At 35.6% G+C, this 19,286-nt stretch overlaps 2 protein-coding genes across 7 annotated transcripts; one reads left to right on the top strand and one right to left on the bottom strand.

Annotated features, from left to right (window-relative positions):
* Positions 1 to 544: 544 nt before the first annotated feature.
* On the bottom strand, positions 545 to 5,214 carry RMI1 (RecQ mediated genome instability 1). The gene is made up of 2 exons (XM_081315871.1): positions 5,136 to 5,214; positions 545 to 4,555 (listed from the first exon to the last, which is right to left on the bottom strand). The coding sequence occupies exon 2, from the start codon at positions 4,547 to 4,549 to the stop codon at positions 2,873 to 2,875; it is 1,677 nt and encodes a 558-aa protein (XP_081171997.1). The 5' UTR covers positions 4,550 to 4,555; positions 5,136 to 5,214; the 3' UTR covers positions 545 to 2,872.
* A 309-nt stretch (positions 5,215 to 5,523) lies between these two features.
* HNRNPK (heterogeneous nuclear ribonucleoprotein K) lies at positions 5,524 to 18,649 on the top strand. Of its 6 annotated transcripts, none has more exons than XM_081321769.1 (16): positions 5,535 to 5,656; positions 7,879 to 7,935; positions 8,041 to 8,099; positions 8,550 to 8,647; positions 8,762 to 8,818; positions 10,100 to 10,143; positions 11,004 to 11,076; positions 11,781 to 11,894; positions 13,045 to 13,173; positions 13,484 to 13,785; positions 14,098 to 14,152; positions 16,295 to 16,345; positions 16,859 to 16,880; positions 16,960 to 17,042; positions 17,267 to 17,436; positions 18,132 to 18,649. In XM_081321769.1, the coding sequence occupies exons 3-16, from the start codon at positions 8,051 to 8,053 to the stop codon at positions 18,163 to 18,165; spliced, it is 1,281 nt and encodes a 426-aa protein (XP_081177895.1). In that variant the 5' UTR covers positions 5,535 to 5,656; positions 7,879 to 7,935; positions 8,041 to 8,050; the 3' UTR covers positions 18,166 to 18,649. The 6 variants fall into 6 exon arrangements, with proteins under 6 accessions (XP_081177896.1, XP_081177895.1, XP_081177900.1 ...); XM_081321774.1 differs by having other exon boundaries at positions 18,192 to 18,649; XM_081321771.1 differs by lacking the exon at positions 5,535 to 5,656 and adding an exon at positions 5,966 to 6,128.
* Positions 18,650 to 19,286: the final 637 nt, after the last annotated feature.

The raw sequence follows: 19,286 nt of genomic DNA on the forward strand, positions 1-19,286 counted from the left end.
TTATGAGGAAAGTTAGAATAATATATATAGCCTGGAGGAGACTGTACTGAGACATGATAGCTGTTTTCAAGTACTTGAAAAGGTGCTATATAGAAGCTGGAATCAAAGCGCTCAGAGTTCTTCCAGTAGATGGAAGAAACAATGGATTTAAATTAGATAATTGGTTATCAGGCAAAAAAACCTAATAGTACAGTTCTGCAACAGTGGAACAGACTGTTTCTGGATATGTTTAAACAAAGATTTAAACATGCGCTATAAGATTATATTGGGCAAGAAGTAAATGATCCCCAAGCTGCATTCCATTCTTTTCCAATTCTTTGCAATATATCAAGTACTTGTATTACTAAAGATCATTCTTAATACATTTGTGTATTTGTATAGTGACTATGATACTCAATAGTGTATTTTCTTACATTGCTGTTTCTAAATATGCGCTTAAATTACTGCAGACCAAAGACACTTTAGTATTTGATTTGAACTAGGAGGATAAAGGACCTTATTTCTGTTATAATCATTCTTTATTTATATTTATTGACCACCCAATTCCAGTGTACTTTAGGCATACAATAGAAATAACATCAAAACAACTAAACATTAAGTCAGACATCCCAGACTAAAACACTCTAATAAACAATAAAATGAACAAAATAAGCTATTTCTAATACTTAAACATTTAGTATGCATGAATATGCAGCCCTTATATTCTGTGCCATTTACCGGGCTAAATAAAACGTGGTAATTCCTTATTTTTTTTCCTTAGATTATTAAGATAATGTAGCACCTGAAAAATATATGTAACCAAACTATAGGTGTAGAAACACCATCCTCAAACAGTTTGATGCAGACAATTGCAAATGAACAGCTCACTAGTTTCAACATGAATCATCTCCTCAGTGATAGCAATTCTTCTACTCTGCCTCCTTTAAACTTTCAGAGGAAGAATCCTCAGGTCTGGACTGGTTTCCAGAATTTTTACCAGTTAGTATCCCCCATTATCCTTCTAAAATTTAACATCTATACTTGAACAAAGTACATGTGGTCTGGCTAATACTGAATATTCTATTGAACTTCAAAATAAACCTGAGATTAGGGAATAATTTTGTTTTGATTGCAGTAAGAAATATATTATTTTGAACTCCCTTAAATAAGCCGTTATTTTTCAGCCTCATTATATAACTTTGGGAAACTAAGATACATTCTAATCTTTTAACATACTTTACATGTCCTTCAGGAGCAAATTATCTAGAATTGTAAGAATTTTTTCAAGAGTTCCAATGAGTTTTTTCAAGTGTACTTTGCAATTTTACTTAAAAAAAATCAATAGGCCTATTCTCCAATTTCATTAAATACTGAAGAGTTCTGTTTTGCTTTAATAATAATAGCACTAATGGAAAGTTTCGCCAGCTGTTAGTCCCCACTATGTAATTGGATGTCCTTTAAAATTTTATGTCCATACCTGAAATAAAAGCATTAATGAAAAGTTTCACAATTGGAAACCTCATTATACAACATTTATAGTGCAGCCACTTGTCATTTTTCCTTCCCCATCAGTTTGCTAGTTTTAAAATTTTGTTGTATCTGAAAAATCATTAAAAAGCATTGGGGTTAATAATGAAAATAGGCAACAGAAAATTAATTATGCAACCTTTCCCAATCAGGCACGTTCCGAAAGGGTTAGGACTACAACTACCAGGAAGTTGTAATGCCAATGCATTTCAATGGCATCAAGTTGTAAAAAATGTATAATGTAAAACAGTTTCCCTTAATCTTGACTAAACATAGATCCAACCCATGGAAAAGATAATATCCTAGACAATGGACATCTGGCCTCTTATTTAACCCTATCCCCAAATCTTTATCCTAAAACTGCAGTCCTATACCATTTAAATAGAAGTCCTGTTGTACTGCTACATGAGAACTACCTTGAATAAAAATGGAAAGGAATGAATGACACTGCTGAGGATAGCTTTTATTTTAACTCCCTATTAACGGTCTTAGTCAAGATACAACTAACAAATATACTAACTTTAGGAGAAAATAATTTAAATCATTTTTTTAAAAAAAACTATTGCAAAGAGAAATCAAGTCTACACTTAAAAGTGCAAATTTATTAGATAGCAAATTGCTAGAAAAACATTCTCCTTTTCATAAAGCTTCCAAAAAAAGCATAACAGAAACATTTTATACTAACGTAGCAAATCAAATATAAAAACATCCCTTCATTATCTTTGTTTTTTTCCCTTATAAATACTCAGCCCGGCTCTCATGTCTAATTATTCTCACCCTCTCCACTGACCCTGCAGCTGGCTCATTTATCATATTCTTTGTTGGAGACATCCTGTCAGATAACAGGTTAAAATGGCTTCACTCTGATTTATTCATAAATCACCTCCATTCTACTTTGAATAAAATTTATTTCTAAAGATTTGTGTGAATTCCTAAATACAATGTAAATATTGTACACAAGTGACTGAGCTATCAAATTTCCTAACTTGAAAAATTGGGGCAATATTTTAATATTTAAGTTTTCAAAATGTGTTGGATGCAAATGTCATGTCAATACTGTAAAACTGGAAAAAATCACAAACAGAAGACTGACTTGTTCATTCCAAATACATATACTTCATAGTGCAAAGGATGAAAAACTCTAGAAATAACTTAATTTTATTTTTCCCATGTTTAAAAAATATTTTGAGGAAATATTTAAAACACATCAACTATTGCTAAAACAAAGACATACGTTGAGGGAATTAAAGAAGATATGTGGTAATATTAAAATATTTCTCCATTCTGAATTCAAATAGTAATGCCATAATCAACACCTAGTCTATGATACAAGTTTTTCTTAAAATTATAACCTGCTGGCTAAATGTTAAATATATAACCGTCTTTTTAAGTGATTCAAATTACTTATATTAATATCTTGCAAAACTATTACTTTTCCTTTTGTCTGGCAAACATTAAATTCAATAGTCATCAAGCAACAGAGATCTATTAGCTCTCGTTGGCAATTCTGTAATCCCTCCTTAAGCTTTGGGTACAGGACAGGATCTTTCTTCAATTGCTTCATTTCGGGCACAGAAAAGCCAATTAAGCTTGTAAGAATCTCATCAGCGAATTCAACTTCTAGATAAGCTGTGCCATCAGATATTTTTGCTGTTACACTCCAGAAGCCATTACTGCTTGTAAGCTTTCCTGTAAGGGTTACTATAAATGCTTTAATTTTCACAGTAGTATTATCTCTGCACTTGCTACTTAACAGAATAGATAGATATGTAAAAGGAGGGGTATCCAAATCAACTTTGTGACACTTATTTATTTTTATCATCGGTACCTGCTCAGAACACAATCTGAATTCTGCATTGACATCTATTACTGTATCATTAGAGATTTTAGAGGATTTCTTACTGTCATCTAAATTCTGGGTATATTGTCTTTTATTATTTATAGTAAAGTCTGCCATGCTTTCTTCAAATGTATTATAGCTTCCTCTTTCACTAGATTTTTTTTCTTGAACAGCTTGATTATTTATACTATTATTAGTGTTCAGAACATGTATCTGTTCTTCCTGAATCTCTTCTACTAAAAGTAAATCATCATCCATTGAAAATCCATCAAAATCACCTTCCATATTTTCTACAACTGTTTGTTGTTCTTCATTTCTTGAAATTAACTCTGCAGATCTTTGTTGTAAGCTGTTCCCAAACCTCTGAGGAAGAGAAGACACAGTAGAATTTAAACTGGTACTTCTTGTACAGTATCCACTTTCAGGAGGATCTTCACGTATCATTAATTCACCATTTTCCTCAAGACCTGCCAGAAGCTCTTCATCAGAAAGCCCTAATTCATCATTAGGCCTTGCAATTTCACTTTCGCCAATATCAGACCTGACAATGTTAGGACTGCAGTCTTCTCCAATTAACCCGGCAAGCACTCTTTCCAAAGCAAATGTCTCTAGAAGGCTATCAACTTCACCTCCCAATAATTTAACATTTTCTGGTTTAAGCAAAAGAACACCTAAACGAAATGCAACTTTCCCTTGTATCATGACTTTGGTTCCTGGTGGTAGACCACTATGGAGTTGAGGAATAGGTTGATATTCCATACCTTGGATATGATGTATGCCATCAGTCATTTGTAGCACAAGCATTCGAGTAGGATTTTCCTCCCATGACCTCAAGGTCCTCTGTGTATTAGCAGTTACTTCTTCATTTACAGTGTTTTTTCGTCTTATTTTTTGCAACTGGGAATAAGCAGGCTGACTCACATCAACAACTGAATCAATTTGCACAGAATGAAAACCATTCAATTCTCCTTTTGGATCATTTAAAATGAATTCAGGCAGAACAGGGTATTCAAGATCTCGGAGATCTGTAAGAAGCCACTGCTCAAAAACTTGCTTGTTAATAGCAGCCTGAGCCAAATTGCTTCCATGATGTTCTTTTTCAATCCAATCAATACAAGCTTCTAGCCATCGTGTTGGCACTTTCACATGCCAGGTAGACAAGAGCCAAGTTTCCACTCTTAATGCAATACCTGATGTGGTCATTTTCTTCTAAAATGAAAAGAAAAAAGAAGGATATTTTTTAAAAAAAAATTAGCATTATATCAATCTTTGGGGAGGGATGTTGGCCGTTTTTGTGCCCGGGTTTCATCTTATTCTGACTCATGAGGGAAAGCAATAGAACGCTGTCCCATTAATAAATTCATTTATCACGAGGCTTGCTTTTAATAGAATACGCATAGAAACGCGCAGTAAACGTGGCAATCCAAACATATTCCCTGAACACAATAGGATATCCTCTAAACCAGCGTTTCCCAACCTTAGGAACTTGAAGATGCGTGGACTTCAACTCCCAGAATTCCCCAGCCAGCTATGCTGGCTGGGGAATTCTGGGAGTTGAAGTCCACGCATCTTCAAGTTCCTAAGGTTGGGAAACGCTGCTCTAAACACACTTGAGACTAAACTGCACGATTATTGTCCAGTTAAAAATGTGCAAATCAATACAATTTTAGCTACAGGTAAACCAGGTGGTTTTTTTTTCCCGGGCTTCTCCCAGATTCCCCTCCCTTCCCTCAGCGCTTGATTGATCTGGTGTTTTGGTGAGACACCCGAAGACTTTCTCTTCTCTTACCACTTCTGAAAGAAGAACGCGCCCATATAACCCTAAGGCCCCAGGCCCACGAGCTGAAGGGCTCCGAACTCCTTTTCGGTCCCCACAGCACTGACGCCCGAGCCTCTCTCTCTCTCTCTCTCTCTCTCTCCCCTTCTCCCGCCTCCTTTTGTTTTAAGCGCCAAAGCCAGGGGTCGGCAACCTCGGCTCTTTTATGACTCGTGGACTTCAACTCCCAGAATTCCTGAGCCAGCTATGCTGGCTCAGGAATTCTGGGAGTTGAAGTCCACGAGTCATAAAAGAGCCGAGGTTGCCGACCCCTGGCCAAAGCGGACCAAGACCCAAACTTCCTCAGCTCTCGCGAGAATTCCTCCCCCTGTCCATTATCGACCGTGAGGGACGAGGCGGAGTTTTCGTCGACGCCATTTTGTTTTTCCCTCGCACGCACTGGTTATGGTCAATTTCGCTCTCCTTGAAGCATCGGTAAAGTGGTTGGGATCGATTTCTTTTTTTTAACGTTCCTTTTTTCTCTCCCCACCACAGTAAGTACCCACTCTCTAAACAGGGGCGAAACAGAAAAGAGAGGTAGAAGGAGCGATGTATATATGAGAGAGAGAGAGAGAGAGATACTGGTACGTTACAACGTCACCCGCTTTAACGGCCTGAAGGAGAATTAGCGGTAGCAGCGGGGCGACGGTTGCCACGGAGGGCGGGAATGATACTCATAGTGTCCCCAGGTAAAGATGGACACCTGTGACAGCCAATAAGGATTCAGGGGCGCAGCAGACGAGCGAATAGGAACGATGGTAGCGCGGGTGAGTGCGCGCGCTCTTGCTTTTTGAGCGCTTAGCGTACTCAGGAGGCAGCTTGGGCGGCGTTAGTCCGCTGCATGGTGAGGAAACCGGCGAGCTTACCGGAAGGCTTTTTTCTGAACCGTTAACGCCCTTCCACCTTTTGTTGGTGGGAACTATATATATATGTAGTGTCCACATACTTAGGCCTACGAAATTACCGGTACGTGTTTAAAATGGGCAAATGTCTTCGGTTGAGGGGGTGGGCCTGTGTGTTATTGCAACACGGCGAGAAAGGCGGTTTTTTTCGGTCGGTGCTATCCTATAAGCCTCCACCGCAGATAACCGAGTGCCGCATGGCTGGCAGGAAGCTGACGGGCTTGAGCCCGGGAGTCCCCAGTGCTTGTTGCAGGAATCATGGCGGCTGGTTGTAGTTGGGAGGGGCGAAGAGAAAAGTGAGCCAGGCGTTTCCTTTTCTCGGTGGCCCTGTCGGTTGGGACGGACCTCGGTAGGCCCCAGCACCCGCTTCGCCTTCCCTGGAAAAAAAACAAAACAAACGGCAAAGAGATTCCAGGCATCTTTTGTGTGTCTTGAGCCGGCGAATCCCGTGTTCTGGTGCTGCCGCGTGGCGATCTTCTTCCGCTCAGGACTCCTCCTGGTAGCTCGTGATCGCCATTACTGCTCGAGCCTGGCGTTAAAGCCGCCATTTTTATTTGCATTTCATCCTCCAGGGTAGTCGGAATTGCACGATTAATGGTCTCGGCGAGGCTTTGCCTTTTCTATCATCCTGGTCCCATTTCGGGAAGGAAGGGAATCGTTTCGGATGAGGTGATTCAATCAGGCCCGCCTTGTTAGAACCAGAAACAAGATGCTGGCTCCTGCTGCCCATCCTGCTTGGCAACCCGCGCGATTGAGATAGAGCTGGAGATGTAGTTTGAACAGAGCATTGCTCTATAGTCAAGGCTCCTTCGCCGAAAAACAGGGCTACAGTTAATCTTGTTTGACACGTCCTCTCTAATATAGATGTTGCTCCTGTCGATTACTAAAACGGCTGTAAATAGTATTCCTCCCCCCCCCCAGCAGATAACCAACATCCTTTGTGTGCGATGGGCATATATCTTATCAGTTGTAATGAGGTTGTACTAAATATGAAGAAATATTGTACTTTGTAGCAATAACAGGCTCATTACAATTTTAAACTTATTTGTAAAATTTTCTTATTTCAATGTTAGAACATTTTGGGCCTTAATTGTACATTTAATTGCAAGTTCATCTAAAAAAAGTTCAGATCCTCTTATTTTACAATTCTGGGTTGAGCTGCATTCATTGTTTTTCCAAGATGAGTTAAAGGGCAATTTAGACTTAATATAGAGATTATATAAAAATAATTGTATATGCTGGTATTTAGTTTGATGACCTGATGCAATGTGATTGCTTGTTAAAAGAATTATAGATATCATATATAGAAATAAATTTTAGCTACCAAAGCAGACAACCTGCACTTGATAAGAAAAAGAAAGTAGCAGAATGTGACCTTTTTGTTAACAAATATTTGTGCTTTCAGTTTGAAATTAAAACTGTTAAAATAAACTTGTACCAATTAAAATACAGCATTGTTTGTTGATAAAGTTAGTCAAAGGAATTAATGCTGCAGAATAGCAATATATTTACTAAAATACATTTACTGGTCCAGTTTTTTCTTGCAGCCTAACCTGTAAATTTAGAGCCACTTCAGTTTAGAGGTTAGGGTGCTGGACTAGAAGCCAGGAAACCTGAGTTTTGTCCTACTTTAGGGATGGAGGTCATCCAAGAGTTTGGACTAGTCATTTTCCTTGGACTCTAGGAAAAAAGCAGTGACAAATCACTTCTGAAAATACTTGTCAATGTAGTTGCCAGGAGTCAAGGCTGACTCAATACACACACTCCCCTGTAAATTAACCAGATCATCCCTTCATGCACGCTGCTTTTCATAGGCTACGTGATTGTTGATCCCGCCCAGAAGATTTACTTGGCAAAGATATATAATACTGGTAAGTGCTGGCAACCCGTTGCTAACCTCTGTCATGTTCTCTAAAAGCTGACGATTCTGTTTGAGCAGTTCAGTATATTTATATTTAATCGGTTTTGTCTTGAAGTTTGAAAACAATGGAGACTGAACAGCAAGAGGAGACCTTTACTAACACAGAGACAAATGGTAAGTTTATAAATGATAAATTAGTAAATTTACAATACTAATTATATAATAGGATTTCTTATGAGGGCCCATAACCGTTACTGGACCTTGAAACATGCTCTCTGTATTTCAAGTGAGAGTTTAGGGATTAGTATAAATTTGTTTTGCTGTCAATTTTTCTTTTTGTGACATGTTCACAAAATCCTATTTGAGATTTAAGACACTACTAGAACTTCATTTTCCCATCTTGATTAAAATTGAATTTAAAGGCCAAAAATAGTTCGTTTATCCGTTTGAAATATTTATCTTCTCCAATCCTAGAGGGCTTTGTCAATATTGTTTTGGTAATGGTGGTAAGGTACATGTTAGGTAAATAAAATATTTGTGCATGAAATAAAAATAGATGTGGTTCCATGATTCCGCGCTGTTAAAAAGCAATTTTTGTAAACAATTCATTCTTTTAAATATTAGGCAAACGACCAGCTGAAGATATAGAAGAGGAACAGGCCTTCAAAAGGTCAAGGAACACTGATGAGATGGTGGAATTGCGCATTCTGCTTCAGAGTAAAGTATGTTTATTTCCTAATTTACTGACCACATTGACCCTTATCTCTCCCCTTAGTTTATTCTTTATTGAAGCTATTTGGGAAACCTTAAACCTTTTTCATAACTTTTTTTTTTAGAATGCTGGAGCAGTAATTGGCAAAGGTGGCAAAAATATTAAAGCTCTTCGTACAGACGTGAGTATTTACAAACTAAACCTTGATTATTTTGCAAAACGTCATTAAGAATATATTTCTAGTAACGTATAATTTAAGTAATTGGCTAATCCAAGCCATTTATAATACATCATTAAACTCAAGTCTCACAATTAGTTCTTAGAATTAAGACATAAAGTAATATGAGAATCCTATCCTTTATTTTACAGTAACTTTGCAGAGTTATAGCATATTTAATTTTTTATACTTGAAAATTTGTTAAAAACAGTTGTTTTTAGAAGACATTGCAGATTACTAATCTTTACTTAGGTATACAATGCTTTTTGTGCACCAGGCTTATTTCTCTAATAGAGAAAGATTTGTATGAGTATTTTATATATAGAAACACCATGGTAGCTATATTCTCATCTGGAAGGAATTTTAAGTGAATGTAACTTTAAATATATTTACACATTTTTAGTGGGTTGACTCTTGTGAATAGACACGTTTAGCGTTATCTAAGCTTTATAGTTTAGCACCAAACTTTGTAAAAAGCAGTATCTTTATTGTGCATAATCTTTTCAACATAGTACTACTCGTATTTAATGAATTATTTGGCACTACATTGTTTCACATTGTGTTTGATATTTTCATTATATTGTAAAATAAAACTCTTGTAGAATGTTATAACTGTCAACTTTTAGTTACTAGATCTGAGGTATAAGGAAGAACTGGGTAGTAATCACTTGTACATTATTAACTAACCTTTCTGAAGCTAGTGTGCTTAAAATTTCACGTACCTAAATCCAGATTTCATACACATAATTCCTGGATTAGTAGTGGCTTTCCCTATTTCCCAGGATTTCAGTTAACTGAATCTCTACAGATCTTGTGTCTACCCTCATGAGCCAGCCTGCTACTGCAACTTTTAACGTTCAAAGTAGTTTAGGCCAAGTAACTCATTATTACGGTCCATAACTGTTAAGCCACAGTCAATGTAGCTATCCGTTATTGTGTTAAGTCTTCAGAACAACTTAAGCTTGTAATGAGTATAGTTTGTATTAAATTAAAATTTATTGCTTTTCCCCCTCTTCCCTCTCCTTGTTTTTTTGGCCATATATCTCTCCGTTGCCCATGTACTGGATCGACTTGCCCCTGCGTTGCCCACCATGACGGCCCATCCGCCCCTGAACGCCCATGTGAAAACCCTGGTTGGCTATGCCCAAAAATGTGCTCGTTGCCAAACGGGTGCCTTACTTGACAACTTCTGATTGAATGCCCATGCCCATTGCCAACATCCACGAACGCCAATGACCAATGCAGTACAATGCCAGTGTTTCAGTCCCAGACAGCAGTGGCCCCGAGCGGTATGTCCCAACAGTTTATGCCTCACTGCCTGATTAGAAAGAGAGAAATGTATATTATTACCTGCCTTTTATATAATTAAATAGTATCCCCGTAGACGGTGTATTGTTTTTTAAGTTTTCTGTCTTATTTTCCCCATTAAGTCTTTTTGTCACTGAACTTTTACGTGAGTTGCCCACCCAACAAACCACTAATTTTATTTCAATGGAAGGAGCACAGCTTCAATTGTATATTTTCTGCATTGTAAATCGGATTGTTTCAAAATAGTCTCTCGCTCTGCTCTGTCTTTGTGGCCCACCTTGCTCCCTCAGCATTGCCTGTTCATAATTTTTCTGATGAAATGCTAACTCCTGGTTCACTCTTCTTCACTTCTCATTTGTGTTGTCTTTTTGTCTTACGTTTGTATTTCTTTTCTTGCAGAGCCCATTAGTAATCTAATTTTTAACTGGTCTCATAACCCTATTCCAAATACGGTGTTCACCTCTTGCATATTCACGTTTCCTATGAGAAGGTGTGCCAGTTTAACAATGTAATAGCGAGGGTGTCCTAAATTAATGGTGGCGGGGAACATGAATATTCACTCCTGCTTTCAATTCTTCATCAGTATCTTGTCCACTTAATCTGACTCCTTCCAAGAAACTCATTCGCTATCTCCCAAACCTTATTTTAAACTTATACCATTTATAATATTGGGCATAAACAAAGGTGCATGTTCTGTATCTTCAGTAAACGGAATTAAATGGGGAATATTAACTATAGGTTCTGTTCTATGAATTGATTTATAATCTGCATACATATGAATATACAACTTACTTCATTTCCCTCTCCCCTCTTTTTGTAACACCTTGATGTGATTTAACAGTATACTGAGTATAAGTGCAGATATTGAAACAATTGGAGAAATTCTGAAGAAAATTATCCCAACATTGGAGGAGGTGAGTATTCATCTATTTCACATTACATAACCAAATCTTTAGATCTGGATGCACTTGTTTGGATAGTAAATTTTATCGGTTAACATGAGAAGTCATGTCTAAAGGTGGTGGCACATGTGGAAGAATTGTATATTGGAATTACAGGAACCTAGGAAGTTCTCTCCTGCCAAGTAAAATCATAATGGTACCTAGTTCAGTATTCTTGAATTGATTGACATTTTCCAAAATCTCACAGTAGACATTTTCTAACCGTCCCCATTAGCAAAAGCATATAGTATTTTAACATTTCAGACACTATAAAGGTATTGTCTAATCATATACTGATAAGTAAGGGTTACTTGATCTTCCAATGTATGTGACTGATGAAAAAAAAAGTGTGTGGAAAATATGTTAACGTAAAGCCTTAAGCAGTATTATTTGCTTTAAGCATCAGACTCCCAGAGCATCATAACAGTTTGAAATATAATTTTATTTGACTACCAGTTAACTGCAAATAACTAGAATGGGTTTCTTCAAATCACAGCACATTTAATTAAAAAAAACCTAAACTTAGACCTGGTAAGTGGGGAGTTCTGGAAATTAGAACAGAAGAAAACAGCATGTAACAACATTCTTTTAATTCAACATATGTATTTTAAAAAGAGACTAATTTAAGTAATGTTCATATTATCATTGTCTCGTTAATTTCTTACATCCTCTAACAGTACCAGCATTATAAAGGAAGTGACTTTGACTGTGAATTGAGACTATTGATTCACCAGAGTTTGGCTGGAGGAATTATTGGTGTCAAGGGTGCTAAAATCAAAGAACTTCGAGAGGTAACAAACGTCATTTGGAAGCCTTAAAAATACTACATTCTCAGCATAGATGTAGCCAGTTTGCTTTCTTGCTTATTTATTTCCAGTGTCTCTATACCAGCCCAATTACATATCTTCAGTTTGTAAATCAGATCATAAGAATTTTCAAAAAATAGTATCTATAATAGATTGAATAAGAACTAAAGTTAAGTCTCCAAAGACCTGGGGGAAAACTATTTTCTGAAAGGTAATGGTGGAGAGAGTATTCCAAAGAGTAAGGACAGCAATATTTCTCATTTTACAGCTGAAATTTATATTATTTAAAATTTCTAAATATTTTTTTCTAATGTGGCTTAAACACTAGCAAGTGGAAACAGCTAAATATAGTAATGGCAGTAGTTTAGCCATTCTTGGTAGTCTAACGATTGCTAAATATGCCAATTAAAATAGTTAAGTATTCAGTGGAACACAAAGGTCATGTTTAAGTAATATGTCAAGCAGCCCGACTGAATAAATTTTGCAAAAGTATTGATACTATATTGTATATAATGAACTTTGACACCAAAGAGACCAGGGTACAGATACTTCATTTCCATTGCCCAAAATGGTGGCTGAGCAACACTGAAAACTGCATTATAACACGAAGCTCTATTTTTAGTTTTAAAACCTGGAGCTATGAGTCTGCTTTCTTTATTTTCATGAAGGGAATGCTACCATAGAATTTCTTGAACATTAATGTTCTGGTATTTATCACCAGTATTATCTTTCTGGATTGATTGATTCAGTAGATTAATTGTTCTGCCAATTAATATTATCTATGATAACATATGAGATTCTGTACATTGCATTACTTTCTATTCCGTGCTGTTATAGCATCTGCAAAAGATACTGTCTAGAATTATGACTAGTAATAAGCATTTGGTTGAAGGTGACTGAAATGAAATCCATTACAGCCAAAATTGATTTTTCAGTTCAGATGTAGTGGAAAAGGCTATTCTAGAGTGGGCTTAATGAAAGTCAGAGTTGTAACAGCAGTATTAAACAGTATTAAGCTTATGTGAGGAAAATAGGAAGATTTGTTGGATATGTTCACTGCCTTGATTATTTGTAAAAACAATGAAGGGTTATAAATAAAATTCCTGGATTAAAAGTTTATTCATTTTCTTGACAGAACACTCAAACCACTATTAAGCTTTTCCAAGAATGTTGCCCTCATTCTTCTGACAGGGTTGTACTAATTGGTGGAAAACCTGATAGAGTTGTGGAATGCATCAAAATAATACTGGATCTTATATCAGAGGTAATTTAATCTAGAACACCTTTGCATGCATATCCCCCCCTCTCTATAAAGTCTGTTTAGAATTGAATATGAACGCAGAGTAATGTATAGAAAGCAAAGCTGTTTAGCTGATATAGGATTAGATTTTTAAAGTGACATTTCTGAAATAGATGCTATCTGGTCACTACTTTTATTGCTGATTTATTGTTTCTTTGTAATAATACAATCAGTATAGTATATTAATAAGCCAATGCAATACAAAGTTTATAAAGGTTTAAAATGAGATAACTGAATATATTGAATTGTTTCTGTTTCTCTTTTTTTATATTAGTCACCAATAAAAGGACGTGCACAGCCTTATGACCCCAATTTTTATGATGAAACTTATGACTATGGTGGATTTACAATGATGTTTGATGACAGAAGAGGGCGTCCTGTGGGGTTTCCAATGCGGGGCAGAGGAGGCTTTGATCGAATGCCTCCTGGCCGTGGTCGCCCCATGCCTCCACGAAGAGATTATGATGATATGAGCCCTCGCAGAGGACCACCTCCACCTCCTCCAGGTCGTGGTGGTAGAGGTGGCAGCAGAGCTCGTAATCTTCCTCTTCCTCCTCCTCCTCCTCCAAGAGGCGGGTAAGTTTACTTTTTAAAAACTCATTAAGGATTGTCTCTTGAGGATGTGTTGGTTCAGCAGAACTGTGGGAGGAGATAAAGAGATTACAAGTCAAAATAGCAATTTGTGCATTAGTAAGAATGGACCAGGAATAAGTGCAACTTTGATGGCTGGATATTGTTCTATTAAATTAAAATCAGATGTGCCTCATTCGTATCACAAATGAATTTGCTATTTATTTGGAGGCCATGCATTTTGAAATGTGAGATAGAAGAGAAAATTGCAGTAAGATGCAGATAAACATTCTAAATTATTTATTTTATATTCTTAAGGGACCTTATGTCTTACGATCGAAGAGGCAGACCTGGGGATCGTTATGATGGAATGGTAAGTTTGATTTAATAGAATACATCTGATCATGTGAGCATACTGTCATTTTCCTAATGAACTATCAGAAATAGAATCCTCTTTTATTTCAAACTAACTTTGAATTTAGCCAGATTTTCAGAATACAGATATGTCGGTTATATGTATTTTTAAAATCAGTGGCATTTGTATAAGGAAATAGTTATACCTTCCAGTTGAAGAAAATTCAGCTAGTCTTAAAAGATTTAAGAGAAGTTTGAGAAAACAATTATATATTCTCACTATTATTAAAAATATAAATATAAAATTACATTTAGGTTCAAAAATGTGGGATTTTTTCAGTTCTGTTGTTGGAATTTGTTACTCCAAATGTAATTCCCTGTTTACAGAATGGGGATGTTCTCCCAAATGTCTTAGCAAGAGAATGAAATTAGGAAGTTGAGATGTTGAAAAGATAGTTGTTAGCATTTGCCCATTTTTAGAGCAACTAATTCTGTGCTTTGGAATTATTGCAGGAAAAACATGTTAAGCAACAGTTTAAGTGGCTATTGGTACAACTATTTTATGCACAGAGAGGCTTAAATCCATGATTTTCTTCTTTGTGTTGCAATATCACCAGACTAAAACTCTACTGAGGTTTTTTGTTGTTTTGGGTGGAATGGTGAGGAAGAATTTATTTTTCTCTGTTCCAAGTGCCACAAAGTTCTCTACTGCTGGGGGGAGGGGGGCTGTATCCTGAGGAAGGAAAGGTAATGATAATAGCCTCTTCCGTCATTGGGATTTCCTTTTATTAAATTGGTGACTTTCAGAAGCCCTTCTATTAGTGACCAACTTTTACTTTATGAAATTGAAAAGTAAATAAGAGAAATTTTGAAAAAAATCATTTGACTTGCTATGTTGATAGATAGATAGATAGATACCCAACACGCTTTTGGTTTAATTTATAAGTTAATGCAATTTAAACCATTTTGTATGTATTATATGATCATATGCATGCATAACATAATTGTCTTGATGCTCAGGGTTTTTTCCCTTAAGTATGTAATAGTAATAGTAATATTGTGAGAATGTTTCGCCTTGTTAGTGCATTGTTTACAGCAATACAATAGTATATGTGACAGCAGTTTCTGTAAAAAAAATATCTTGGTTTTCCTTGTTGCTTTTTATCATGATCCAAAGAGTGTTTTGATACTGCTTTTAAGTAAGACAAATTGTGATTTAAGGATTCGTCAGTTCTGTATTTGTTTATAATGGAATAAGTCCCATTGAATTTAGTAAAACTTGCTTCAAACTGTATGATTGTACTTTTAAAGTCTTAATGTTTAATCTGTACAATGTACTAATTTGCATAAAGCAGAATATGCATGTTTCTGGAACTATTCTGTCTGCATAAAATTACATTAGAATTGTTCCACAAAGAAAATATATGATTATTGAGGTGTTAAAATTAATACATTGATTTTTGAATGAACATGTTTTAAAATCATAAATTGGAAGTTAAACTAATTTAACTCCAAAGAATGAAGTATATTGGTCCCTTTATCTCTAGCTAGGAGATGTGTATTTCTATAAATTGTACAGCAAATTGTAAAAGCATTTTGACCAGAAGTGCTTGATTCTGCATTATGGCAGTCAGTTAATACACATAGGAAGTAAATATTTTGGATCTAGAAATTCACCCAGTAGTCTTTCACTGGCATTAGAAGAAGGAATGAGGTGATTCCTCTTTGATTTCCTCTGCAGCCCTGAATTGCTATCGTCCTTCTAAGGCTGCAGATGACCCTCACTTGAGTGGGAAGCTCTATTGGATCCAAAATTCTTCACTGAAGATTCTTTGTATTTATTGTATAACTGGAGCAAGTCTGGATTAATGAACATTGTTATAGTGTATTTCAGTCTGTAACTCAGCAATAAATAACATTTTGTGTATGAGTATGCTTAAATTGCCAGTATTTCGAGAGTGTCCTTGTTTTTCTTACTCTCTTATACTCTCAAGTCCTATGATAACTCGATATTCATCTGACATGATTAATAGTAAAACTATAGCTTTCATACACCTGTAATGATACTATAATTTAGAACTTGGCTTACAATTTTGCTTGAAGATCCTCACTGATTTCCTCCCCTCCCCCCCTTTCTTTGTGCTGTATTCTGCTTGGCAAGATGATGCAGTGTCATGTCAGTGCTTGTGATGACATAGAAACACCAGAAATGGTAGGTATATTTTCTGTCTCCCTTGCAGAGTTAGGTGATTTGTTGCAGTTTGCGAAAGGGAAGAAAAAATGTCTTTTAAACATACTCTTGATACAAGAGCAGATAATCAAGAGCTAATTTTACTAATAGCTTTCCCTAGAGAAAAGCTGCTAAAGTTTATTACATTTTAGTAATGAAGTAAAATCCAAAATCCTCTTCCCTGAAAACAATTACCATTGAATTTGATGGGATGTATTTCTAAATAGGTAAATATAATGCTTTGTTTGATCATGGTCTACAACATTTCTCCCTGGAATTTCAGCTTGAGAGTACATCTGATATAAAGTCTAAATACTTTTTAATGAAAGAGAAAATTGTAGGTTATCATTAGATACCAGCTTGGGTCTAAAGATACATGGCATAAGATTTCCAACAATTGTAGTTTGTATTTTGTGAAATATTTGTGTAACAATTATATAGCTTAAAATTGCTTATTTGAAAACTTAGACTTTGTTTTTCTCCCTTTTTTGTTAGTTCGAGGGTGGATCGGGTTATGGTAAGCTTTCATGCATACGTATTGAACACAATTTAAAATTTAGTCCTTTAAAGGGCAAGATGCATACGTTTTAAATTAGACTATTCCTATGCAGGGGGTCGTGGTTCTTACGGAGATCTTGGTGGACCCATCATTACAACACAAGTAACAATACCCAAAGATGTAAGTATAAAATTTACTTCCTTGTTACTTTTCTTAACAAAAAGCAATTTTGTAGAACAGTTTGTTATATTTACTCAAATTCCAGCACCAAATTTATATGAAGAGAATAAGTGAAAATATTTTTGATTTTTCATTTGCATGTACCAGTCATTATTTACCTTATTTTTCTCAAGCTAATTGTGCATTAGAAGTTACTAGTTCAGTAAAATATTCTCTATTTTCAGCTGGCTGGTTCTATTATTGGAAAAGGCGGTCAGAGGATTAAACAGATACGCCACGAGTCAGGAGCTTCAATCAAAATCGATGAACCATTAGAGGGCTCAGAAGATCGAATAATAACTATTACAGGCACACAGGATCAGATTCAAAATGCACAGTATTTACTGCAAAACAGGCAAGTTGCCCTTAAGTTACTTCTTCATTTCATGTACTTGTATTGCTTGTATGTATGTTTTTATAAAGAGAGCATTTAGAGGGGGGGGAATAGTCATACTATATACTAACTTCTCAATTTAGTAGTATGCCTTTCTCTTCTGTTTTCCGTTCTTACTCAGTGAAGAAGCACTCAAAACTAATCTTTCAGGAAGTGTCCTTTACCAAAGCAGCTCTCATTTCTCTGGTGAAAACTGCTGCAAAATATCTACTTTAATCTTATATAGAGCCTGTAGAAAATATAGAAGATTTCAGTTGGACGTTGGTCTAGTTCTGTGTGGAAGACTAGTGATTTTGTTGTTTTTAGATTACTAAAGTGACAACAAATCACAGTCTACCATATGGCACAGTCCATGCCTCTACAGGACAAGTTGAAAGCTTTTGTTGCTGTCTAATGCAGCATTTCACACCGCTTCCTTTTCTGCCATGTATAACAGCTTTAGATTTTACATGCTTTATTCTCTTTAACACCAACTATTTAGTGAGCATCTTGTAATGTATAACTTTATTTTGCCTGTAGATTAGCTACTAATTATAAGTTGATAAATGTTATGTATTATCTAATTTTATTATATTTGTAAATGCATTTGTAAATATTGATTCATGTTGTTTGTTCAACCATTCTAATACATGCCTTTTTTTTCTTTTTCCTTATAGTGTGAAGCAGTATGCAGATGTTGAAGGATTCTAATGCAAGATATTTTTTCTTTTTTATAGTGTGAAGCAGTATTCTGGAAAGTTTTTCTAAGACTAGTGAAGAACTGAAGGAGTCCTGCATCTTTTTTTTTTCTTAAATCTGCTTCTGTTTAAAAAGCCAACATTCCTCTGCTTCATAGTTGTTCTGCATTTGAGGTGTAGTGAAATTTTTTGCTGTCACCAGATGTAATGTTTTAGTTCTTTACATATAGGTGGATGAGGCTGGGACAGCCTGCAAAACTAACATTGGTATTTTGAAACAGCAGCAGAGAGGGTAGATTTTTTTCCCCCTATGTTGGTTGTAAACTGTAATGTTTTGTCACTTGTGAACCCATCTACTTTATCCTTTTTTTGTTTTTGAAATGGGGTAGTAACGCTGATAGTCTGCTTACCCCAACATCCATTCAATGCAGCGTGCAAAATGTAAGCGCTCTTTTGTAAAATGTTCTATGATTTTAAAAATAAATTTAGTGAAACAATTTTGCAGTTCATTCTTTATGAGTATTTCATAGTTAAAATACACACTCTACAGTCTACATTTATTGTGCTTGGCTTTTTTTTCCCCCCTTCTCCATACCAGAGAAGCAGAATACCAATTCAAATATTTTGGTAAATAGGAAGTATTGATTGCACTGATTTTAACTTTGGTATGTGTAAAGAAATTAACATACATCAAATGGTTTTCTTTCTGTTGCTCAAGTTGTATTTCCCTAATTGTTGTATTGCATTACGCTGGTTTGAATAAAATCTTACAAAACCTGTATTGTCAATTAATAGCAAGCAATTATAGAAAACAACTAAGCTTGATAATAGCCTTGGCAAGTTTGCCCATTTCCAACTGTAATTTGTTTAATATGTTTCCATTGTACAAAGATTTGAATGAAATAATTGTATCTCTTTCATATTGACCGGCATAGGAAATGCGTGCTAAATCAATCCGAATGTTTTCATGTAAAACCCTGGCCATTTGTACTGATAGTTTCCAAGGTTATTTCTTTTATTGAATAAAATAAAAATTGTAATAACATTGAGCTGGATGTGGATGTGACAGATCCTGTTTTTTAATACTGTTATTTTTTGTGTTGTGTTTTTTAACTTCATGCTAAACAGAAAACA

Source organism: Vipera berus (assembly GCF_964194415.1).
Source record: "Vipera berus genome assembly, chromosome: 2".
Taxonomy (NCBI): Eukaryota; Metazoa; Chordata; class Lepidosauria; order Squamata; family Viperidae; genus Vipera; species Vipera berus.

Coding starts and splice junctions, on each gene's coding strand:
- RMI1 (XM_081315871.1), bottom strand. CDS start 4,549: ATGACCACATCAGGTATTGCATTAAGAGTGGAAACTTGGCTCTTGTCT.
- HNRNPK (XM_081321770.1), top strand. CDS start 8,051: ATGGAGACTGAACAGCAAGAGGAGACCTTTACTAACACAGAGACAAAT. Junction 8,100..8,549: donor TACTAACACAGAGACAAATG/GTAAGTTTATAA, acceptor TTTAAATATTAG/GCAAACGACCAGCTGAAGAT. Junction 8,819..10,099: donor TTAAAGCTCTTCGTACAGAC/GTGAGTATTTAC, acceptor TGACCAATGCAG/TACAATGCCAGTGTTTCAGT.